We start from the raw sequence: 21,126 nt of genomic DNA, 5'->3' as shown, positions 1-21,126 counted from the left end.
ACCCCGGCGGTGTGCATCTGTGACCCCAGCATGCTAGGGAGGCAGACAAGGAAGATCAGGAGTTTGAGGCTGAGGGTAGCTTGCAGTACAAGAGAAAGTCTGTTTCAGAAAACTAAAAAGCACAACAGAAGAAAAGTAAAAAAACATATATAATGATTGGACTGAGATGAAAGCTGTAATTAAAAAAACGGACTCAGCCGGACTGAGTGAGACTACACACACCATGCTGTTGGACAACTGTGTCGATATGTTTTCTAAGATTTATTTTTAATCAAGAGTGTGCCTGGGGAGGTTCCAAGGGACTAGGAGTCACAGGTAGTTGTGAGCTTCCTGATGCCGCTGCTGAGGCAAACAGGTCCTCTGCAGGAGCTGTAGGGCTCTTAACTGCCATTTCTCCAGACCTTGGTTTTAGTTTATTTGCATTTTTGAGGCAGGGTCTTATGTACCCCAGGCTGCCCTTTAGTTCTCTCTTAAAGTACAGTAAACACAGGAAAAGTGAAAAGAACTTCCTCTCTTCCCCCCCCCCCCCCCAAACCCCTTTTTCCTTTCTGTGTTTTCTGCAAGACAGGGTTTTTCTGTCTAGCCCTGGCTATCCTGGAACTCACTCTGTAGACCAGCTGGCTCAAACTCAAGATATCCGCCTGCCTCTGCCTCCCGAGTGCTGGGATTAAAGGCGTGCACCACCACCGCCCGGCTTTTCCTTTTTTATGTTTTGCATCCTTAACCGGTGATGCTTCTGCTTCCAACTCCACAAGCATTCTCCAGTCAAGACGGCCCAAGCCTGTGTTTACTCTAAATTCTTTCTTTTCCTTTCCGCTCTCTCTTTATCCAGATGGTATCTTGCTATGCAGCCCTAGAACTAACTACCTAGGACTCAAAACAATCCCCCTGCCTCCGTCTCCCAAGTGCAGGAATGTGCTTGGTAGGCTACATGGGCTACCATGCTCAGTGCCTTTGAATTTTTATGTAGCTGGAGAAAATCAAAAGGAAAACATGAAAAGCACAGGGTGAGGGCCCAGCCCCAGAGCAGATTGCTTGCCTACGATGCACGAGGCCCTGGGTTCCACTGCAGCTGAAAAAATAAACAAAATCAACTAAAACAGTAATTTCCACCAGCTTTGTGGTGCCAGATATTAAAAACACACTTTTCTTTTATGCATCTGAAAAATTCAGGCTGGCTATGGTGGTTCAAGCCTGAGGGCCCAGTGTGGGCAAGTCAGATGGAGGAAAGGCAACAAGAGCAGCCTGGGTTACAAAATGAACAGAGGACTGAAGCCGGGGCAAGAGAACACATGTGAGCTGCTCCAGGCCCTGGTACCATCCTCAGCACCCTATAAACCAGGCACGGTGGCTCGCTCCTGTACTCAAGGGGAAGAGTACTAGGGATTAGGAGTTCAAGGTTATCCTGGGCTACCTGAAACACTAAATTTATTAATTAAACAATTTGGAAATGGGGCTGCAGCATGGACCAAGGTGGAATGCTGGCCTAGCGTGCATGAGGCATGGACGCCAAGGGCAGGAGCTCTCCTGGTTATGTACCCCTGCAATCCCAACACTCACAGAAGCTGAGGCTGCAGCATGACCATGAGTTCCAGGCTAGCCTGGACTAGAGTGGGACCCTATCTCAGCAAAACAGAACAAAAATCTAGAAAGCATCTATACCTAGGCTTCTGGTATTCTAGATTTTTCTGTACTTTCCAGTTCTACAAAGACAAATTACTTTTTTGTTGCTTGAGTCTGGGTCTTGCTTGAGCCACAGCCTTGGCTGTCCTGGAGCTCACTACGTAGACCAGGCTAGCCTCAAACTTAAAGACCTAATTGTCTCTGCCTTCAGAATGCTGGGATTAAAGGAGTGTTGAGTGTTACAACTATACTTGGCTGTGTGTGTGTGTGTGTGTGTGTGTGTGTGTGTGTGTGTGTGTGTAGGGCTACAGGTCTTTCAGTCCATCTTGCCTATCTCTCTCAAGCCTGGGCATGTGTGTGTTTGTGGAGGTGGGGGCTTCCCCAACTCTTCAGCTGCAGAAAGTAAATTCCTGCTCTGCTTAGAAACACAGCTCTCACAAGATGCTAAAGAGGTCACCTCCCCCTGCCTCTTCCTCCAGGGAGTGCTCCATGATTTATCATCAGGCCTACCAACCTCAGCAGACACGATGTGGTGACATCGGCTGAACACTATCACATTTTATTTCTGACATTGCACTGCCCCAGCGCAGGAGTCTGTGGCACCCACCCTTGGATGCTTAGATTCCCCCAGCACCTCACTCCATGCCCTCTCTACCTTATAGATCATTCATCAGCCCAAGTTCTTCTTGGTCCCAGGGCCTTGATCCTGGGCTGTGCCCTGGTCTGGAGCCTCTCATTGCTTCTCTGCCCAGGGCTTTATCATCTCCATCACCTCCTGTTTTACATTTGTTGTTTTGAGACTCTCTCTGAAGCCCAGGCTGGCCTTGAAGCTGAGGAGATCCCCTGTTTCAGCTTCCTGGGTGCCAGGCTTGTAAGCTTATGCTACGTAACACCTGAATATATTCAGTCAACGAACAGTACAGGGCCTAGAGCTGACTGGGATCGTCCAGGGCCAGACTACACAACGGGATTCACAGTGCTAGGGCCAGAACCAGGCCTTCACAGCACCAGGCAGCTGCTCCACAACTGTGACACCCTCAGCCACTCACTGGGGGAGTCGAGGCAGGGGCTCTACCAAGAGGGCCACACTCCAGCACAATGATCCATCAGGGCCCCCAATTTACAGATGGAGAGTGTTGCAGTCTGAGGAGGTCTGGGTGGTATGGGAGTAGACCACACAGAATTTGAAAAGCATACTAAAGATTACAGACTCGAGCACAGGGCAGCCATGTCCCCAGGGAACTGTCACCAACCCTGCCCCGTTCCACTCAGAACACATATTTCTCATGCGGATACTTTTTCTCTAGTATATTTTCTGAAGTTTTTTTTTTTTTTTTTCTTTTAATTACATTTATTTCTGGGCATGCTGGCTTACACATCTTTAATTCCAATACTCCAGAGACAGATGGATCTCTGTAAACCTGAGGGTAGCCTGGTCTACATAATGAGATTCTGTCTCTAAAAATAAAGTACATTTATGTATGTATTTATTTACTTGGTGGGGGGAAGGGTGTGTGCCGTGGCTTAGTGCCTGTGTGAAGATCAGAGGACAGCTTGTGTGTGGGGTTGCTTCTTTCCAATATGTGAATCTCTGGGAAAGGCATGGTGGTGTACACCTTCAATCCCAGAATTTGGGAGTCAGAGGCAGGTTAACTGGAGGCCAGCCTGGTATCCTTGGCAAGCTCCAGGCCAACCAGTGATATACAGTGAGACAGGTCTCAAAAAATAAACCAACAAAATGTGATCTCGGCCATCTCACAGGCCCTGAGCAGGGACATTGGTAAGGATGATCTCTTGTGTGTTCTCAGTACCTGTGACAATAAACACTAAGCATCCGTTGAATGAGATGAAACAAATGAATATACTCCAGCTCCATTTAAGTGAGGCTAAGATGCAGCAACAGGGAGTGCAGTGAGACATGAGGGAGGACTTTCACAGACAGTAACTATAGCTTTGCCTCTATGTCCTGAGAGCAGAAGGCCCCATGACTGCCCTGGGAGGCATGTCTGGAATGGAGGGTGCTTCTCAAAGATTCCAAGGCTGTGTGCTGGGCGGGCCCCTGGCTAGGGGCCAGAACCTCAGGGCTGGGTGTTTGGATGGACATGGAACAGAGGGGTGGTTTCCGTAGCTGGCAGGGAGCAGGGAAGCAAGGAAACACAGCTGGGCCCTCGCCCTGCAGCCGGCGTTAGAGTCAGCAGGGCTCTGGCCAGCGTGACCCGGATCTGGGGGTGAGATGCAGGGGTCCTAGGTACAGACTCTGGCACAGTGATTCCTGATCCTATACCTCAGTTTTCTCAACTATAAGCAGGGTTGAAGTCAGTCATGGATTAAGCACTCTGTAATCCCAGCTACTCGGGATGAAGCAGGAGGATTGAGGGTTCAAGGCTAAGCCATCGGAGGTCTCCTGATACACATCACTCGGCAGAAAGATGGAGAGAAAAGGGAAGGGAAGGGCTCAAGGCTGGACCTCATGACACAGCAAGACTGTCTCAAACGCCACATATCCCAAAAAGAAAAGAAAACTCAAACCAAGTAACCTAAAGGAAACAAATCAGGTCAGCCTGCTAACTATAAGCAGAAGCAGCAAGCAGCACTGTTTGAGCGCTTACTGTATGCATTCACTCCAGAACTGTATGTTCTGGAAGGGTGTATTTGTTTTAGAGCAAGTCACAGGGAAGAAAACTGAGGCCCAGAGAGGTGGTGTCATTCAGCTGAGGTCACACAGTGATGGAAACCAAGGTACCTGGCTGTGGGCCCATCTTCCTCAGGCCCCCTTGGTGACACACTTAGTGCAGCAGCTGGCACCCCTTGGCCTGTGCCAAGACAGAGCAGCTGTCACTAATCTTATGAATCATTCTGGCAGCTTGTGGGCAGCTGGCGATGTGTATACAGCCCTTCCTGGCATGAGGACTCAGCACTTCCTCTGGATACACCCCCTTCCTCTTCTGAAGGCCACAGGGCTTGGGTAGGGTCTCTTTCACCCTCAAGGGTCAATGGTTGGGTCTGCCAGCAAGGGGCACTCCCACCAAGGGATTTTTATCTGGTGCCACATAAACTAAGCAGGTCTGTGGAGAGGAGAGAACACCTGACTTCCAGATTCATTCATCTGAGTCCCACTGCACAATGAGTTAGAGATGCCACATAACGCCTGAGCGCCTGAATCCAGCCATGCCTGAGGCTGGCCCTCAGTAACACGAACAAGACACTCTATCTAGTGTCTTGATCTCTGCCATTTCTTTTCCTTTTTGGTTTTTTTTTCTTTTTTTCTTTGTTTCTCTCTCTCTCTCTCTCTCTTTTTTTTTTTTTTTTTTGTTTTTCGAGACAGGGTTTCTCTGTGTAGCCCTGGCTGTCCTGGAACTCACTCTGTAGACCAGGCTGGCCTCAAACTCAGAAATCCGCCTAGTGCTGGGATTAAAGGTGTGCGCCACCACCGCCCGGCTGATCTCTGCCAGTTCTTAATTCAAAAGAGGGAACTTACTATGAAACCAACAACCTCGAAGAACCTCCTCTAAACAACTCATGTTTTCTGGATTTTTATAACTCATCACAACAAGGCAGTGTGCTACGTGTTCAATTTCTTTGTGCATGTGTGTATGAGTGTGCATGCATGTGCACGGATGCGTACGGCACGCATGTATGTATGTATGTGCACACATGAGTGTGAATGTGTTTGTATGCATGTGTGTGTACATGTGTGTGTGTGTGTGTGTACTATGTGCATATGTGTTTAGGCCAGAGGTAAACAGATGGTGGTGTTCCTCAGGTACTGTCTACCTTTTAAAATTGTATGATTTGTTTATGTGGCCAGGGCACACGAGCCCCGGCACAGCTGTGGAGCTCGGAGTACAGCCTGCAGGAGTGAGTTTTGTTCTCCCACCATGTGGACTCCAGGGACAGAACACAGCTCATCTGGCCGGGCTGCAAGGTGCCCTGGCCCACCGAGCCATCTCACTGGACTGCTCTGTTGTCTTAGACAAGGTCCATCACAGGCTAGAACTCACCAAATAACCTAGTCTATCTGGCCACCATTATCTTCCTGCCTCTGTCTCCCCATGATGCGTTTACAAGTGGGGATGAATCCACTTGGCTTTTTTTTTCACATGGGTGCTGGAGATCAGAATTCAGGTTCTTATACAGCAAGCACTATATCAATTGGGCCATCTTCCGAAGCCCAAAACAACAAATTTCTCTGCCCAATGCCTACAACTCCAAGGTCTATCTTGGAATCCTCTCACTTTGATAGGCTGGGGCCGCCTGTTTGGCTGAAGGTTAGGATGAGGAAGGAGTTCTATTGGGCCTCCCCTGATCACATCACTCACCTGCCATCCTGGCTGCACCAACGCACCTCCGTTCTGTAATACTGATCTTCTTGGCTGTGTGCACGTTGCTGGTGGTAGCTGTGGGCAGCGGGCACATGGTCTCCACCACCTCATGACTGCGGAACACGTGGGTGTTCTCTGTCCCCCCAGATGTGGCCAGGGCCTTCAGCCCTGTTCCGTAGGGTTCCAGACTCTGAGCTCGCTGTGCAGGGGCTCCTGCTGCTGTGCTGGCTGCCACCTCCACTTCCCGGGGACCCTCCACTACTCGCACAGTGTCCACGCGGACCTGGGTATCTGGTGGCGGCCAGGCCTGGGGCTGGAGGTCGACCTGTTGGGTCTGAGCCACCTGCAGCTCCTGAAGCGCTTTTTTGAGCTGGGTCTCCAACACGGCCACCTTAGCCACCAAGGCAGCTTCACCATCTGGAATGCCCAAGTCCCGTTCTCGAACCCAGGTGCCCACCGAGCGGGTCTCTGGAGCAGCAGGGTCGTCGGGGGCCTCTGGAAGGTCCAGGCAGAGCTCGCTCCGGCTCCGTGTCCCTGAGGGGTGGCCTAGAAACTTCTGGCTCTTGAGCTGCACCGTGAGCTGTCTTTTCTCCTCCTGGAGCACCGAAAGCTTGACCTGGAGCACAGGAATCAGCTTGACCTGCTCCTCCAGCTGGCGCAGCTTGCGAAGGGCCCCGGCCATCTGTTCACGCACGTGGGCCAGGTGACCAGCGCTGGGTGCCACCGGGGTGGACAGGCCGGAGCTGCGAGGCGTGGGGGGCAGCAGGCCCACGCCTGCCAGGGAGCTGGTGGAGCCTGCGGCGCTGGGCGTCAAGGAGCCCAGGCCACCGGATGATGGGGCAGCCGCCTGGTCCTCCAGCCGGCGCCGCGCATCCAGCAGCGTGCGCTCCACGCGCGGGTTGGAGCCGCTGCAGGTCTCCAAGGCTCCGTACTGTGGGTAGAAGCCGCGGCCACAGTAGGAGTAGGCCGAGTGCCGGCTGTCCCCACTGGCGTCAGAGCACAGCGACTCTGTGGATGTCCACCAGGAGCCCGGGCCCCGTGGCAGGGAGCCCAGGCGCGGCCGGCGCTGCACCACCACCCTGCGCAATGTGTGGCCCTTCTCAATGTCATCCACATACTTAAGAAAGTCCAGGTCCAGGCGGTAGCCATAGGGCGTCTCCACTGAGTATGGTGGGTCAGGCTCCTTGCTGGGGAAGGCTGCTGGGGTGGCCTGGCCAGGGGTTCCTGGAGTTGGGGAAAGCCAAGGCCTTTAAGTATGCCCCTTTCTGCCCAGCTGATAGCCTAGGGACACAGGCGGCTTTTGCCAGCGTTGGTGGCCCACCGTTGATCAACAAGGTCTTGTCTGGTCACGTCACCCATCGATGCCAAGGACAGAGGTGTCCTTTCCTCACTCAGACCTCACATTAGGGCTGTCCTCCCACTCCAACCCTCGCATTAGGGTCGTCCCCTCCTTCAGACTGTCACAGAGCTGTCCTTCCCTGTCAGGCCCACACAGTCAGAGCTGTTCACCCACGTCAGGCCCTCATATTATGGCTGCCTCCCCCCAGCCCCAGACCGTCTGGGCGTCCTCCCCATTCAAGCCCCGTCCCTTTCCCACCCATCAGCCCCTGACCTGGGAATGGGGCGGGCACATGTAGGACCTGGGCCATCCTTTCTCTGTGGTTGCTCCTCAGATGTCACTCAGGGAACCGAGTCTCCCCAACAGCCTGAGACTGACCTGCAGAGAGAGGGGTTGGCAGGGCAATCTTCAGGGAGAAGGAAAGAGATGCGGCCACCCACCCTCCATGGATGGCCCCGTACCCCATCCAGGTCAGGCACCTCACATATACTTGAACATTCAAGCTCCGCTCCCACCCTCGTCTGGCTGTAGAAAGCCCTAGAACAAAGAAACCAAACCTCCCCGACTGTGTGCACATCTGTCCAGCCCTGGACAGGCTCCAGCTGTTCCCACAGCCTCCACATAGCCCCCAGGGCAGGTGGCCCCACCCTTCCTGTACCCCCTCCCCTTGGCCCAGCATAGAAAATGCACAGGGAGAGCAAGCAGGGTAGGGCCGGATGGAGGGTTGGGGTGCTAATGGGGACACTCCAGTGGGGACCACAGAGGAGAGCAAGAGACAGAACATGGAGGTGGGACCTCTTGGCGACCTCAAAGCAGAGAGCCAGCCAGGCCGGTGGAGGGTCGGGAAAGTAGTAAGGATACAAGTTCTGAAAAGCCTTCCTCTTTATGGAAACAATTTTCTCTAAAAATAAACAGTTTCACTGCCCAGCTACATAGAACTTCCTGCCCCCTCAGGATGTGTCCGGGTTGGGGGGGTGGGGGTGGGTATAGTAGGGCTAAAGTGGGGTGGAAGACTGGAACAAAGTCATAGAGGTGGAAGTAAAGGGGGGGTGCCTACAGGCTGCAGGGGGTGGGGTGGAATCAAGACTTCTTGCTAAGCCCACTTCAGTCCTGGAGATTAGTCAGGGTGGGTCCTTTCTGGTTTTTTTTTTTTTTTTTTTTTTTTTCCGGTCAGTCCTTTCTGTTGTCCGCCCTGCAGCTACTTTGCTGCAGACACCTCCACTCATCTCACCCTCCAGAGTGGACCATTCTAGGCTGTGCATGTCGGGCAGTGGGTACCTGGGAGGGGGAATCGGGTGGGGCACCTGCTGGGCATGAAGGCAGGCCTAGGATGCCCCTCCCCTTTGGCTTAGTTCCCCTCTGTATCTCTGTCCCTCCAGCTTGTGTCTCTCCAGTCCCTGCCCTTGCTTCGCTGGCTTGAACACCTGAAATGCAGTTCTCACTGTAGTTAAAATTGGCTCTGCATCTGTCCAGAGTCTCAGTCCCTCCACGGACAGGAAGTCCAAAATGTTTTCTGAGGACTTAAGAGAAACACAGAAGTAGGGAGCAGAACTGGAGTAGCCTGGGGTAGGGCACTGAGGTGGAATGAATAAAACTGAACCACACAGTTTTGTTATTTGAAGCAGAGTCTTCTGCAGCCCAGGTTGGTCTCAAACTCACTATGTAGCTGGGGATGACCTTGAAATCCTGATCCTTCTGCCTCCCATTCCCAAGTACTGGGATGGCTGGCTGCACCACCACACGGTTATACATTCTGGGGTGAAACCCCAGGTTTCACCACGCTAGGTCCACGTTCTCCATTCCCAGCGCTGCTTATGTTTTTTGGGAAAAGATCCTGCAAGGTGGGTGTAGTATCACCCCGGCACTTGGGAGGCAGAGGCAGGCAGATCTCTGTGACTTGAACCTAAAACGGGGCAGATTCGCCCAAGACACCCCTAGACTCCACACCTTATCCTCTAGACGGAGCCATTGTGGTTTAAGGGTCTTCAGTTATCTAACCTCAGGCTGGTAACTCCGTGGCGGGAGTCGGAGGAGGCCCCTCTCTCCACAAGATCCCTGAATGAGAGGCGGTAGGAGGCTGGAAGACTCAACAGGTGGGAGTTTGCAGAGAAGGGCCACAGGGTCTCCCCAGAGTGCACCTCCACACCAGCCTGGGTGAAACTGGGGGTTTTCTTGCCTCGCTCTCTCCGCCCCCAAAGTTGGGGGTGAGAAGGACCCCGCCCCGGGCGGGGAGGGGCGGGGCCTGCGGGGTCCCAGTCTAATGGCAAACATCTGCTGATCCCCACACCCGCCCAGCAAGCCAGGCCCAGCCCGGCCGGACGCCCGGATGCCTTCCCGCCGCTGAGGGGCCTGGTCCGGCCACCAGAAGCTGCGGGAGCGGGGACCGGGGCAGGGAAGGGGACAGAGCTAGACCAGAGAGGCGGAGCAGAGGAACAGAGGCAGGGAATGATAAAGGGATAGAGGTGGGTTAGGGGCCAGGGAAGCAGGGCCCAGGTCAGGGCTGGGGAGGGGACAGGAGCGCGGGGACCCAGACGGTCCGGTCTGCAAAGTTTGGGAGCAGATGGTAAGAGGGACCAGCTAAGACAGAGTGAGCGAGCTTGTAGCCTCGGGTTGGAGGTGGGTTAGAAATCCTGATAGTCCCCCTAGAGTAGCCCGGACCCCACGCCACCCCGATCAGCCCTCTGTCCCACTCGCCTGGCGCGCTCGAGCCTCCGCCGTCCCAGGCGTCCTGCCGCTCCGCCTCAGTCGCCGCGAGCCTGCGGAGCCAGCGCGGTAGTCACGCCCCCACCAGAAAGCCACGCCCCTCCAGCCTCCCGGGCGCCTGGGCCGCGGGGGCTGGGGGCGAAGTTGAAGGGTGGTCGTGGGGGTACAACGCGCTCTCGCTGCGGCCTGAGCGCGTCCTAGGGGCTCGGTCGGCTCCTGGCCACCGGCCTTCGGGACAGGGTCCCCCCTTGTCCAAGCCTGGTGCCCGCCCTTCGCAGCTGGGCGCTGCAGGGGGCGGAGCTGGCAGCGACCCAGCTTCAGGGCGGGTGCGGGTGGCGGGACTGGAGGTCACCCCTCCCCCGTTGGCCGCCGGCAGCTGGAAGTCTTCCAGCTGCAGGCCGGGAGCATCATGGCGTGACCGCCGGCCCAAGCTCCGAGATTGCAGCCCACTTCACCCCCCACATCTCCTGAAAATGAAGCTGGGCCTCAGTTTCCCCATCAGCAAAATGGGGTCGATTAACCTACCTGATAGTGTGTTCAGAAAATTCCCTTCATACCACTCAAGCTGACACAAATCACAGGGCGTGGCTTATTGATTTTGCGGGTTGGGGATGGACCCCAGGACTCTTTGAATGCTAATCATTCTGCGCTGAGCTACACCCTAGCCCAAATTTGCACTTCTGTTTGCTCAGGACTTTCTGAAGCCACTCTCACAGCGGGACTGCACACCTGTCGTCCCAGCACATCAAAGACGTGGAGCTAAGACGATCAAGTAAGTACTAGAAAGGCCACTTTCAACTACAGTGATTGTGGGCCAGGAGAGACTGTCTCAAAAAACAAAAGACAAAACAGTAAGAGCTTCCTGGAAGCCGCTTTGCACTGGTGACCGGGAAGATGTCTCAGTGGGTAAATTGCTTGCCGGTGTGAACCAGGGCCTGAGTTCGAATTCCAGCATAAGAGTTGGGCCCAGTGTTTGTTTATCTGTAAGCCTGATTCTGGGAGCTGGACAGATCTCTACCTCTGGAGCTTACTGGCCAGTGAAAGGGCCACCAACAAAAAGTAAGCGGAGGCTCAGGGAGAGGCTCATCTGATAAAGGTGGCTGCTGCCAAGCCCGAGTTCAATCCCTGAGATCCATCCACACAGTGGAAGGAGAGAACTGAGTTCTGCAAACTGTCCTCTGACACGTGTGTGCCGTGCACATATGCATCCACAAACATATAGGCACAAATAAATAAATGTAAGAAAAAAATACAATAAAAATGAGGTGAGGGGCCCAGCACACCTCATAAATCCCAGCACTTAGTAAGAAAAGGCCAAGGTGGATGGATCTTTGTGAGTTCAAGGCCAGCCTGGGAAGTGAAGTAAACACAAAACAAAACGTGGAGAACGAGGAATACATGTGCATCACACACTTCCTCGTGGGAAGCCTCACCACAAGTGTACACACATGACCACACACACACACACACACAACACTCTATCCCATGGATGTGTTACATTGTGTGTGTTCTCTTCTTCAACTGAATAGACGCCAGTGCCCCCGGGGAAGAAACCCTGCCAACTGTCAGCACACCACACAGGTTGTATATAAAACTCACTTTAAATTAAAAAACTAACAAACAAAAACAAAACTTAGAATCCATCAGTGCAGACAGAAAAGGGCCCAGCTCCATGAGGGGCAGGTAAGACTCCAGAAAGGCACAGGCAGTTGAGGTGCGGGTGCTGGTCTTCTGGGTGTAGCTTTTAGCCTTGTTGTCAGAGGTCAGCCTTTCTGAAACTCGATCTGTTCATGGAGTTCCTGAGGGCAGAAGGCAGGTTAGCAGGGCCATGGGACCCCAAGCTCCTCTTCCCCAGCTTCCTCAGCCGGCATCAAGCAACCCTTCCAAAGAACCTGTGTTAACTCTCTTCTGTCTAGCCTGATATGACCAAAGAATTTTTTTTTAATTTTAAATAAATCACGTTTGTTTTTGTGCTCTCTGTGTGTGTACTTGAGCGTGCATGCGAGCAAGTATAAACATCGGAAGATAACTTACTAGAACCGGGTCTTTCCTTCTACCGTGTGGTTTCTGGGGACTCAAACCCAGATATTCAAGCTTGGGTGCAAGCACCTTTCACCACTTAGCCGTCTTACTTTCCCTGACCAGCAGATTCAGATTGTTGGGATCATGTCTATTTCACAGGTATAGAAACTGAGGCTCAGATGGCCAGCTGAAAGCTGGGGACATGGCTTAGTGGTGGGGCACTAACTTAGCGTAAAGCCTAGGGGTCAATTTCTATCATAGAAATGGGTGGGGAGAGTAGGCAAGATGGTTCAGTGGGGCAAGGCACTTGCTACTAAGCCTGCTGACCTGAGTTCAAAGCCTGGGACCCACTTAGTAGAAGGGAAGTAATGGCTGCAACCTGTCCTGTGATCTCCACACATGCATTGACACAGACACTCCACTAAATCAAACGCAGTAATACAAAGGCAGGCTGGATGAAGTCTCACGACCCAGTCTGGACACCACACAGTGCACATTGTGTGTAGATATTCATGGTGGCCCCCACAGTGGGCACCTGAGGCTGCTGGAACTTGGTGCCAGCAGCTGAGGCAGACGCTGGGTAAGCAGAGGCTGCAGAGCTTCCCGCAGGCGGCTGTAGTGCCTTTCCAATTCCCGGTGGTACTCCTTCTGGTCTGGGCCAATCAGGGCCTTGTTCTTTCTTAGTGCATCCTCACACCTGAGGAGTGAAGAGGAGGCCACTGGGAATTGGCTCTCAAGAGAGAGCAAGAAGAGGGGCCAGGGAATCCTTCAGGGTGTGCAGGTGTGAGGGGTCTGGGGGCAATCATGCACAGGCCTACAACGGGGTCTGTGAATTTAAACAGGGAGTCAGGATGGCAGGGTTATAATAGCCAGTGTACTTTTTGCAGAAATCCTTGAAGCACAGCCGTAGTTTGTTGTGATGGCGGAAGAGCTTAGGATCTTCTGGGATCTCTGACAAAAATACCTGGGCCACTTCCAAGGGACCCTACTGGGTGAGAAGATTCATGAGGGTCCAGAATGGCAACTGGAGGCCCACGGTAGCTAGCACTCCCCCCACGAAATGCCAGCCATGCCTGGTTCACAGTGGGTCCCACAGAGCCCTGCAGAACCATCTGCAGCATCTTGGCATCTGGAGGGTCCTGCTCGGTGGCAAAGGCCAGCTCCCGTGTCTTCTTCTGCATGTCCTCAATGGCCACCTCCACTGGTGTCAGCACTGTCTGTGGGGTGAGTGGGGTGTGTTTTGAGTACATGTATCAGCATGTCTGGGCACACCTGCCGGGGCCTGTGCTGTCCTATTCCAAGCCAGCCCAAAGTAGTTGACACTACTACTGTCCCAGGCTATGAACCATGCTAGGGGATCTGTGCTCCCTGTGAGCCCTGACTCAGCTGGGTTTTTGGTCTGGTTCGCTTGTAGTTTGCCCTTGAACCTAGGGACTCTACTGTGGAGATTTCCACATTTCTCCAGGCTAGGTGCTAGAGCTTGCATCTGGAGCTTACAGTCTGGGGTCCTTCTACTTTTCAAACCCAATTTCCTATGTCCCTATCTCTTTCTTCCCAAATCCAGAGTCCCTGAAATGCATTGTTTGTGGGGTCCCTTTGCCTTTTCCTCCCTGGAACAGTCTCCCCCTGGACCTTGAGTCCCGGAATCTCCCTCCCCATTATCCCTCCTGAAGCCGGCGGTCCCACCTCCTGACCTCCTCACGGTGGCACACTCGGATGCGTGTCTTGATGTAGGGAAAGGCATGCTCTGTGCTTAGCAGTGTCTTGCGTTTGTGCTGCTCGGCCAACTCTCCATGTGCGCGCCCGTCCGGCGTGAAGGGTGTGCAGAAGAGGAAGGCCCGCAGCCCATAGTTCCGGTCGAAGTAGGTCACCCGGTCCTTGAGCTCATAAGTATCAAAATGTGGCTCCACATAGGTTATCTGAATGTAGGCCTGGAGCACCAGGTCCATGCATGAGGCTGGGAGTGGTGCGGGTGCGGGCTCTACCTGACACCATAGCTCCAGCCAGAGGCCCTGGGTCCCTGCAGGCCCGAAGGCTTTCAATCTAGAGGCCCAGATCTTCCTGTAACTGGATGTACAGGACTCTCACAAGAAACAGGACTCTCCCCCACCCTGCAAACAGTATCTGCAAACTCCTTCACTAAAGGATCTTGGGGGCAGGATGATCAGAAGACCCACCTTCTGTGGGTCCAGCTTGGACTTGTCCACTGGGTTAGAATCTTTGATGATCTCTACGACATCATCCCCGAACCTCTCCGTATAGAACTCCTAGAGACATGGGGTTAACGCTGGGTCGGCCGGGGCAGCCCCCACTGTAACCCTCATGGCCTGTCCCACCACCCAGAGCCAGGACATGCCTCCAGCCGGTGTGAGATCTCTGCCAGCTTTGTGATTGACGGTTCCTTGTACACAAACTCTTGTTCATCCAGGTCACCAAATCGTGCACCGTAGAAGCCCACACGGAAATAAGTCCCAAATACACGCTGGGCTGAGAGAAGCCAGTGGTGTGGGCAGAAAGGCATCTCTGCGGATGGCCTCCATCCCAGACACACTCAGGGTGGGATGTAGAAGGATCCAAGGTGGGGATGGGGAACCCCAAGAACCTCCGGAGCCTGTCTGGGGATCTCAGACACAGTGAGGCAAAGGAACATGCCAGGGACCCGGCCCACAGAGGCTGGTCGCCATCTTTTCATATGTCTATGTGTGTTGAATATTGAACCCAGACTCCCTCACGTGTTAGGTGAGCATTCCCTGGCTGAGCAACACCCCTCACCCCCACCCCCACCCCCGCCCCGGCTTCTCACTGCAAGATTCCAGCTTGGGATTCTATGGCTGTGCTAGACCACAGCCATTTTCTTCTTTTTACTTAAAAAACAATTTGTTCGCTTGTTTATTTATTTGAGACAGGACCTTTCTACATAACCCTGGCTGACCTGGAACTCACTATGTAGACCAGGCCTATCCTCCTGTCTCAGCATTCTGAGCTCCACCAGTTCTGTCAACTTCCTTGCGTAAGATAAACCTGAGGTTCTGTAGCTCCGGCTGGGCCCGACGGCAGCATCCAACACCAAATTAGGGCAGGGCTGCTCCCAGTCACACCTCGGTACCCATGGGACCCAGGCCCAGCAGGCCCCTAGTGACTGAGTGACTAAGGGACATTCTGAGCTGTCTCCTGTCCTGGGATGCTGGGCTCTAGGTCTAGAACATTCTCCTCTCTATGTCTAGCCCCATATGTGGAAGGAAGACCTTTCACCCCTAGAAACCATCCCTCAGCCCAAGGGGGAGGAGGTGGGATCATTCCAAATTCACTCACCAAGGCCGATCCAGACAGGGTGGGGCAGACATTGTGTGGCCAAAAAAACAAGAATGGAGGGATGGTAGACAGAGAGATGCAGTCATTGGAGAGGTCAGAGGTCAGAGGTCAGAGTTACCCCTCCCAGGGTCCTGCTTATACCCCGCTATGAGAATCGTTCAATAGAGGGAGAGGGAGATCTAAGACGCAAAAAAGGCGGGGACCTACCCACTTGCCCCCACCCAGCCTGCCTAGGGCTCTGGGTTCCTGCCATCTTTGGCCAGAAAAATCCTCCCTCAACTGAGAAATGCCTAAAAATAGAAAGGAGACAAAGGGATTGGTGGGGAGCACCCTAACAGAGATGAGGAGCAGTTGTCCTGGGCGAAGCTGGGAGCTGGGGAGACTGGGATGGAGAGAGAGTGAGTGAGGGAGCCCTAAGACAGATGGAGAAAAGGAGTGAGACAGAAAGGGAGAGAGCCCCATTCTTCCTCCACCCCCATTCCTGGTGGTGACTGAGCTGGGCCTACCCGAGGGAGGGGTGTCTCTGGAGAGTTCCCAGCTGGGTGACTCACAGGCTGCCCTTGAGATGAGGGGGCACTTGGGGGAAGGGAGTAATAGGGGGCTTTGCGTCATCACCCGCTGAGCCCAGGTCCCTGTGGAGGGGAGCCATGCTGTTCGGGCGCCCCCTAGTGTTCGCTGACCACTGTTCACCAGAGATCAAGATCCTCTCAGACTCACCTCCCAGCCAGAACTCTGTGGGAAAAGAGAAGGCAAGATTAGGGGGGCGTGGGTCAAGAAGAGGCTGGAGAGAGCCTATCTGGGAAAGGCAGCCTAGGGCCCACCTGGTGCATAATCTTGGTGAAGGCATCCTGCAGTTTCCCGTGCACTGCGGCCAGCTTCTTGTAGTCTCTATGGGCCTCAAGGATGGGGATGAGGTTTTTGTAGACTTCGTTCACTGCTTCATACAGACCACCCTGGGGAACAGGAAAAGTGAGGTAAGGCTTCCCGAAACCTTCTGTGCTACCTTGAACCCCAGGCTGCCCCCTCCCCACCACCGTCCACTACCCTGACAACCCCTACCCCAGAAAAGACAAGTCTTCTTGGTTAGGCCCCCATCTCTGGTTTCCACACCTTCTCACAAACATCTACCAAGGCCCAAGAGCTGTGGCTTCTGTACTGGTTCCTCCATGGTGGGAAGAGAGGCCAGGTTTTGTGGTGGTGAGACTATGGAAGAAGCCCAGAGCTTCTGAATATGCTAGGCAAACACTTGATCCACCACTGAGCCACAACCCCTCCAAACAGTTTGCTTTAAGAAAGTACAAAATAAGCCGGGCAGTGGTGGCGCACACCTTTAATCCCAGCACTTGGGAGGCAGAGGCAGGCGGATTTCTGAGTTCGAGGCCAGCCTGGTCTACAGAGTGAGTTCCAGGACAGACAGGGCTATGTAGAGAGATGGCACACAACCCACCCTCCCCCCAAAAAACATCACCACCACCAACAACAACAACAAAAAGAAAAGAAAGGAAAAGAAAAGGAAAGAAGAAAAAAGATCCAGGCCAGCTTGCTTGGGTTATGTACTGAGACACTGTCACAGAAATGACAGACATCCAAGGTGGTGTGTGGCTTAGGTCTGGCCCTCACCTTGATACAGCTAAGGTGATCTGAAGAGGAACCTCGGGCTGAGAAAATGCCTCCTTGGGACACTTTTGACTTCTGTGGGAGCCCCACTGGGTAGGTGTTGTGGGGGGGGGGCTTAGCTCCCATCTCCAGGTTCCTGCCCTGAGGTCCCTCAGAGATGCACTGTTCCCTGGAAGTGTAAGGTAAAATAAACCCTTTCCTCCCCAGGGTGTTTTTGGTCCTGGTGCTTATCACAGCAACAGAAAGGAAAGTAGGCCCTCAGGAAAAGGCACTTGCCACTAAGTCTGAAGACCTGACTTCAATCCCAGGAATTCACATGGTAGATGGCGAGAACTAACTCCTGCTGGTTATCCTCTGACCACACACACACACACACACACACACACACACACACACGCACGCACACACACACACACGTGTGTGTGTGTGTGTGTGTGTGTGTGTGTGTGTGCGGGGCACTGAGGATGGAGATCAGTTTGTACTTTGGCAGCACGTATGAAACCCTGGGTTTTGTCCTACCACTACACTGAGGAGGGGGAGGGGAGGGAGAAGGAGGGGGAGGGGAGGGGAGGGGAGGGAAAGGCAGAGGAAGAAGAGGAAGAGGAAGAGAAGGGAGAGGAGGAGAAAGCGGAGTCTTCATTCCAGGAAGGAGGAAAGTGGTAACTGATTTTCCTGGTTTGAGCCTTTTTAGACTGAGAGACTCAGGAAGTGGCCTCTGGACAATCGTACAGTGGGGTGTGTGGGGTCTGTGGAGTCACATGTGTGTTAAAGCCTTCAGACTATGTATATAACCCAGACTGACGCTGGCCGTGACCTCTGGACTGCGGGGGTTGCGGGGGTAGGGGGAGACAATATTGTGTCTGTCAATGGAGCTTTATTGATTGGAACCAACATACAAGCCAGCGTGGGGTGTTGACCATGGGGGAGGCTGTGTATACTGGGGAAAGAGGATGTGCATGCAAACTAGGTCTGCAAGCCTTGTAGTCTGGAGGTGGAGGCGTGGGGACCAAGAGTTCAAGGGTATCCTCCACTGAAAAGGGGACCTGAGGAATGCCTGGGCTGTTGTAAGCCTTTCTCTCAAAAAACGGAAAGGGGAAAAATGGGAGAATATAGACTCAATGTGCATTATGGGTTGGCATGACAACCTGGTAAGAAAACTTAAAAAAAAGCACCCCTTCCTCAACAAGATACACAGACAGTTTTTTACTTCCCACTCAGCTTGACTGTGGACTGAAAACTGTACTAAAAATAAACTTTATTAGCTGAGTGCGGTGGTGCATACAACATCGGGATTTCTATAAAATATATGGTATTTCTATAAATTATTATCAGATACACAGGACAACACGCTCAGTGGGTGAAGGTGCTGGCCAAGCCTGATGACCTGAGTTCAAGTCCCAGAACCTACATGGGAAGAGGGGACAACCAACGTGGGCAGGTTGTCTGTGACCGCCACAGTGAGTATTCCACCCCCACCTAAATAAATAAAAGTTTAAAAGGAAAAACAAATAAGTGTGCGCATCCATCTTGGGGAATGAGTCATCACCCCACATGCTACTGGGATGTGCTCCACCTCTAGACGCAACCCTGCCCCCACACAGCAGGGCCAGCGTGCCAAGTTTCCATGTAGGCTTTCGGAGGTGGGGGTGCTGAGAGGCACCTGTGAGGCTCAAGGTTGACAGCTGGGACCGGCATGAAGCTGGAGCTTCTTAGATTTCATCAAGAAAGGGGATCTTTGAGATCTGTTAAGCACGGGGCCCCCGAGTTGCCATTTTGGTTTTCTGCTGGATTGAGCCCACTCTAGGCAAGTGCTCTGCCTCTGTGCTGCACCATGAGACTCTTTGGTTTTTCCTGTTTGAAACAGAGGTCTCATGTAGCTCAGGCTGGCCTCAAACTCACTACTCAGCCTCAGGATGACCTAGACTCCTGAGACTTCCTCAGTTTCCCACATTGCTGGGACGTCAGGTGTGAACCACCTCACCCAGGTTATGTGATATCTGGTGTAGTACCCAGAGCTTCCCTTGGCTAACCTGGTATTCTACTGGGCTGACCCCAGCTCCTGTCTTAACTGGCCAACACAGCATTCTCAAAACCAGTAACTGTATAAAATGGCCCGGCAGTGAGGCTGGAGGCTGGCTTCATAGCTAGAGTAAGGCTGAAAAAGCAAGCAGAAACAAACCTCTGTCTTCTTTTACATACACTTGAAAGTTCTATAAATTAAAAAAAAAAAAAAAAAAAAAAGCAAGTGCACACAGGCCTACGTGAGGGTTATGAAGAGAAAGGAAGCAGTGGTTGGCCCAATTCTCTGATTTCCCCTCATTTTGAAATAGGGATGGCTTTTGTAAGCCCAGGCTGACCTTGAACTTCTGATCCTCCTGCCTCTGCCTCCTGAGTGTGGGCAGGAAAGGTGTATAGCACTGTGCCAGGTTTATGAGGTACTAGGGCTGGAACCTAGGGCTTCATGCCTGCTGCACTCCACATTATTTTCTGAGACGGGGCCCTCACTGAGCCTGGAGGTTGCCGACGGAGGGAGACTAGCTGGCCAGCAAGCCCTTCAAACCCTCAGGCTCTGGCTCCGAAAGCTTTCACCATCATCCCTGGCTTTTTCTGGGGGTCCAAACTCATGCTTGACTGACAAGCATATTATCAACTGAGCCACCTCCTAGCCCCACATTTTCAAGGCAACCACAGGCCAATTGGTTCTGTTCCCTACCCTACCCCATGGTGGTACTGGGGACTGAGCCTAGGCCCCCATGTTAGGCAAGTATTCTACCATACCAGTGCCACCGAGCTAAAGCCCCCAGGTGTTGGTTTTGGTTTTTCTTCTCATTTTGTTTCTTTTCCTTCTTTCCTCCCTCCTTCCCTTTCTTTTGTCAGGAACTCCCATCACCCAGAGTGGCCTAGAACTTGCTATGTAGTGGAGAATGTCCTGGAACTTCTGATGCTCCTGCCTCTGCCTAGTGAGTCCCGGGATCGTAGGTATGCAACATTCAGGTTTATGGGGCGCTGGGGACAGAACCCAGGGCTGTGTGCATGCCAGCCCCAGCCCTCGGCCCCAGCCTCAGCCAACTTTGTTTTCTTTGGGGGAAAATGGCTCTGTAGCCCAGGCTGGCCTCCACTCCAATCCTACTGCCTCAGTGTCCTGAGGGTCTATCATGCCTGCCTCTTACTCCCCATTCTAAATCTCTGGCCAGGAAAATGTTTAGTGAGCTGTCTGACAGTGCCACATTGTCCCGGGCCTCACCATGGTGAAGTAGGCGGCCGCCTGCTCCAGCAGTCCCACCAGACCCAGTTCTGTGAAGTTCTTCCCAGAGCAGAAGCCCTCCTCATCTGGCGAAAGGATGTCATCAGAGATGGCAGACTCCTCCAGCACGTTGGATGAGACATTCTGGGGGGAGGAGGTGGCATTGGACCCAGCTTTCGCTCAAACAGGCCTTCTCTACTTCCCAGGCACCCTGAACACTCACCTGGAAGGACACACAGCCCACAGGCAGGTGGCGACTGTCCTCAAGGAGGGCAAGGTATTCGGCCACCAGGGCGGCGGCGTGGACCATGCACTGGGCAGCCTCTGCGTGATTGCCCAGCTCTGCATGCTTGCCAGCCATGTTCTGCAGCCATGTCAGCCGCAGGTCTGGAGAGCCTTGGTATCCACGGGCAATTCTGGGGTCCAGGACAGCAGGGGATGAGCACCTGTCTCTGCTTGTCCAGCCCAACCTTCCCTTGCACCCACATACCTGTCTGTCTATCTAACCATCTCCTATTGCCTCACCATGGCCCCACCCAAGGCCTGCCCCCGTGGTCCTGCCCCAGTCACGGCCCTTCATGCAACCCGTCGTCGCCATCCTTTTACTCATGCTCACTGCATTGTCTAACTCACTTTTCTTTTCTTCCTTATTTATTTATTTATTTATTTATTTATTTATTTGCGCCTGGACCATGAGCCTTTGCCTTCGGACCCCCCGACCCCTCTTTTTTTTTTTAAATCTTTTGAGACAAAGTCTCACACAGCCCAGGACTGCCTGCAACTTGCTATGCAGTTCAGGATTACTCTGAATTTCTGAACCTCCTGTTTTTCCCTCCTGAGGGCTAGGATTACAGGTGTGTGCCACTCGCCCAGTTTGTGTGGTGCTGGGATAAGTATCTTTATGTCTTTTACCCCAGCTAGCCGCTTGTCCTGCTTAGGGTTTT

General features: G+C 53.2%; 2 protein-coding genes and 1 long non-coding RNA gene across 10 annotated transcripts in view; 1 reads left to right on the top strand and 2 right to left on the bottom strand.

Annotated features, from left to right (window-relative positions):
- The window catches only part of Kank2 (KN motif and ankyrin repeat domains 2), a 29,269-nt gene extending 18,986 nt beyond the window's left edge, over nucleotides 1-10,283 (bottom strand). The window contains exons 1-3 of one of the 2 annotated variants that reach the window (XM_034510086.2): nucleotides 9,979-10,283; nucleotides 7,558-7,662; nucleotides 5,943-7,169 (exon numbers count right to left, since the gene is read on the bottom strand). In XM_034510086.2, the coding sequence (XP_034365977.1) occupies nucleotides 5,943-7,169; nucleotides 7,558-7,594 (1,264 nt within the window). In that variant the 5' untranslated portion in view covers nucleotides 7,595-7,662; nucleotides 9,979-10,283. Of the gene's footprint in view, nucleotides 1-5,942; nucleotides 7,170-7,557; nucleotides 7,663-9,282; nucleotides 9,565-9,978 lie in introns of those variants that run through there. The other variant, XM_076939776.1, reaches the window with a different exon arrangement.
- Nucleotides 10,284-11,569: 1,286 nt separating this feature from the next.
- Dock6 (dedicator of cytokinesis 6) overlaps nucleotides 11,570-21,126 on the bottom strand; it is a 50,912-nt gene continuing 41,355 nt past the window's right edge. For 4 of the 7 annotated variants that reach the window (XM_034510084.2, XM_034510080.2, XM_034510081.2 and 1 more), the window contains 11 exons: nucleotides 20,406-20,598; nucleotides 20,183-20,326; nucleotides 16,143-16,274; nucleotides 16,039-16,053; nucleotides 14,366-14,491; nucleotides 14,187-14,276; nucleotides 13,704-13,940; nucleotides 13,083-13,226; nucleotides 12,888-12,994; nucleotides 12,545-12,706; nucleotides 11,570-11,786 (listed from right to left, as the gene is read on the bottom strand). In XM_034510084.2, coding sequence (XP_034365975.1) covers nucleotides 11,744-11,786; nucleotides 12,545-12,706; nucleotides 12,888-12,994; nucleotides 13,083-13,226; nucleotides 13,704-13,940; nucleotides 14,187-14,276; nucleotides 14,366-14,491; nucleotides 16,039-16,053; nucleotides 16,143-16,274; nucleotides 20,183-20,326; nucleotides 20,406-20,598 — 1,393 coding nt within the window. In that variant the 3' untranslated portion in view covers nucleotides 11,570-11,743. Of the gene's footprint in view, nucleotides 11,787-12,544; nucleotides 12,707-12,887; nucleotides 12,998-13,082; nucleotides 13,227-13,695; nucleotides 13,941-14,186; nucleotides 14,277-14,365; nucleotides 14,497-15,321; nucleotides 16,054-16,142; nucleotides 16,275-20,182; nucleotides 20,327-20,405; nucleotides 20,599-21,126 lie in introns of those variants that run through there. The other 3 variants (XM_076939774.1, XM_076939775.1, XR_013112355.1) reach the window with 3 other exon arrangements.
- Nucleotides 16,206-20,175, top strand: LOC143443399 (uncharacterized). Its single transcript, XR_013112356.1, has 3 exons — nucleotides 16,206-16,295; nucleotides 18,271-18,395; nucleotides 19,816-20,175. It is a non-coding gene; the product is annotated as an uncharacterized LOC143443399 (long non-coding RNA).

Source organism: Arvicanthis niloticus, chromosome 8, assembly GCF_011762505.2.
Source record: "Arvicanthis niloticus isolate mArvNil1 chromosome 8, mArvNil1.pat.X, whole genome shotgun sequence".
NCBI classification, from domain to species: domain Eukaryota; kingdom Metazoa; phylum Chordata; class Mammalia; order Rodentia; family Muridae; genus Arvicanthis; species Arvicanthis niloticus.
This window is presented reverse-complemented; position numbering and strand designations above follow the sequence as displayed.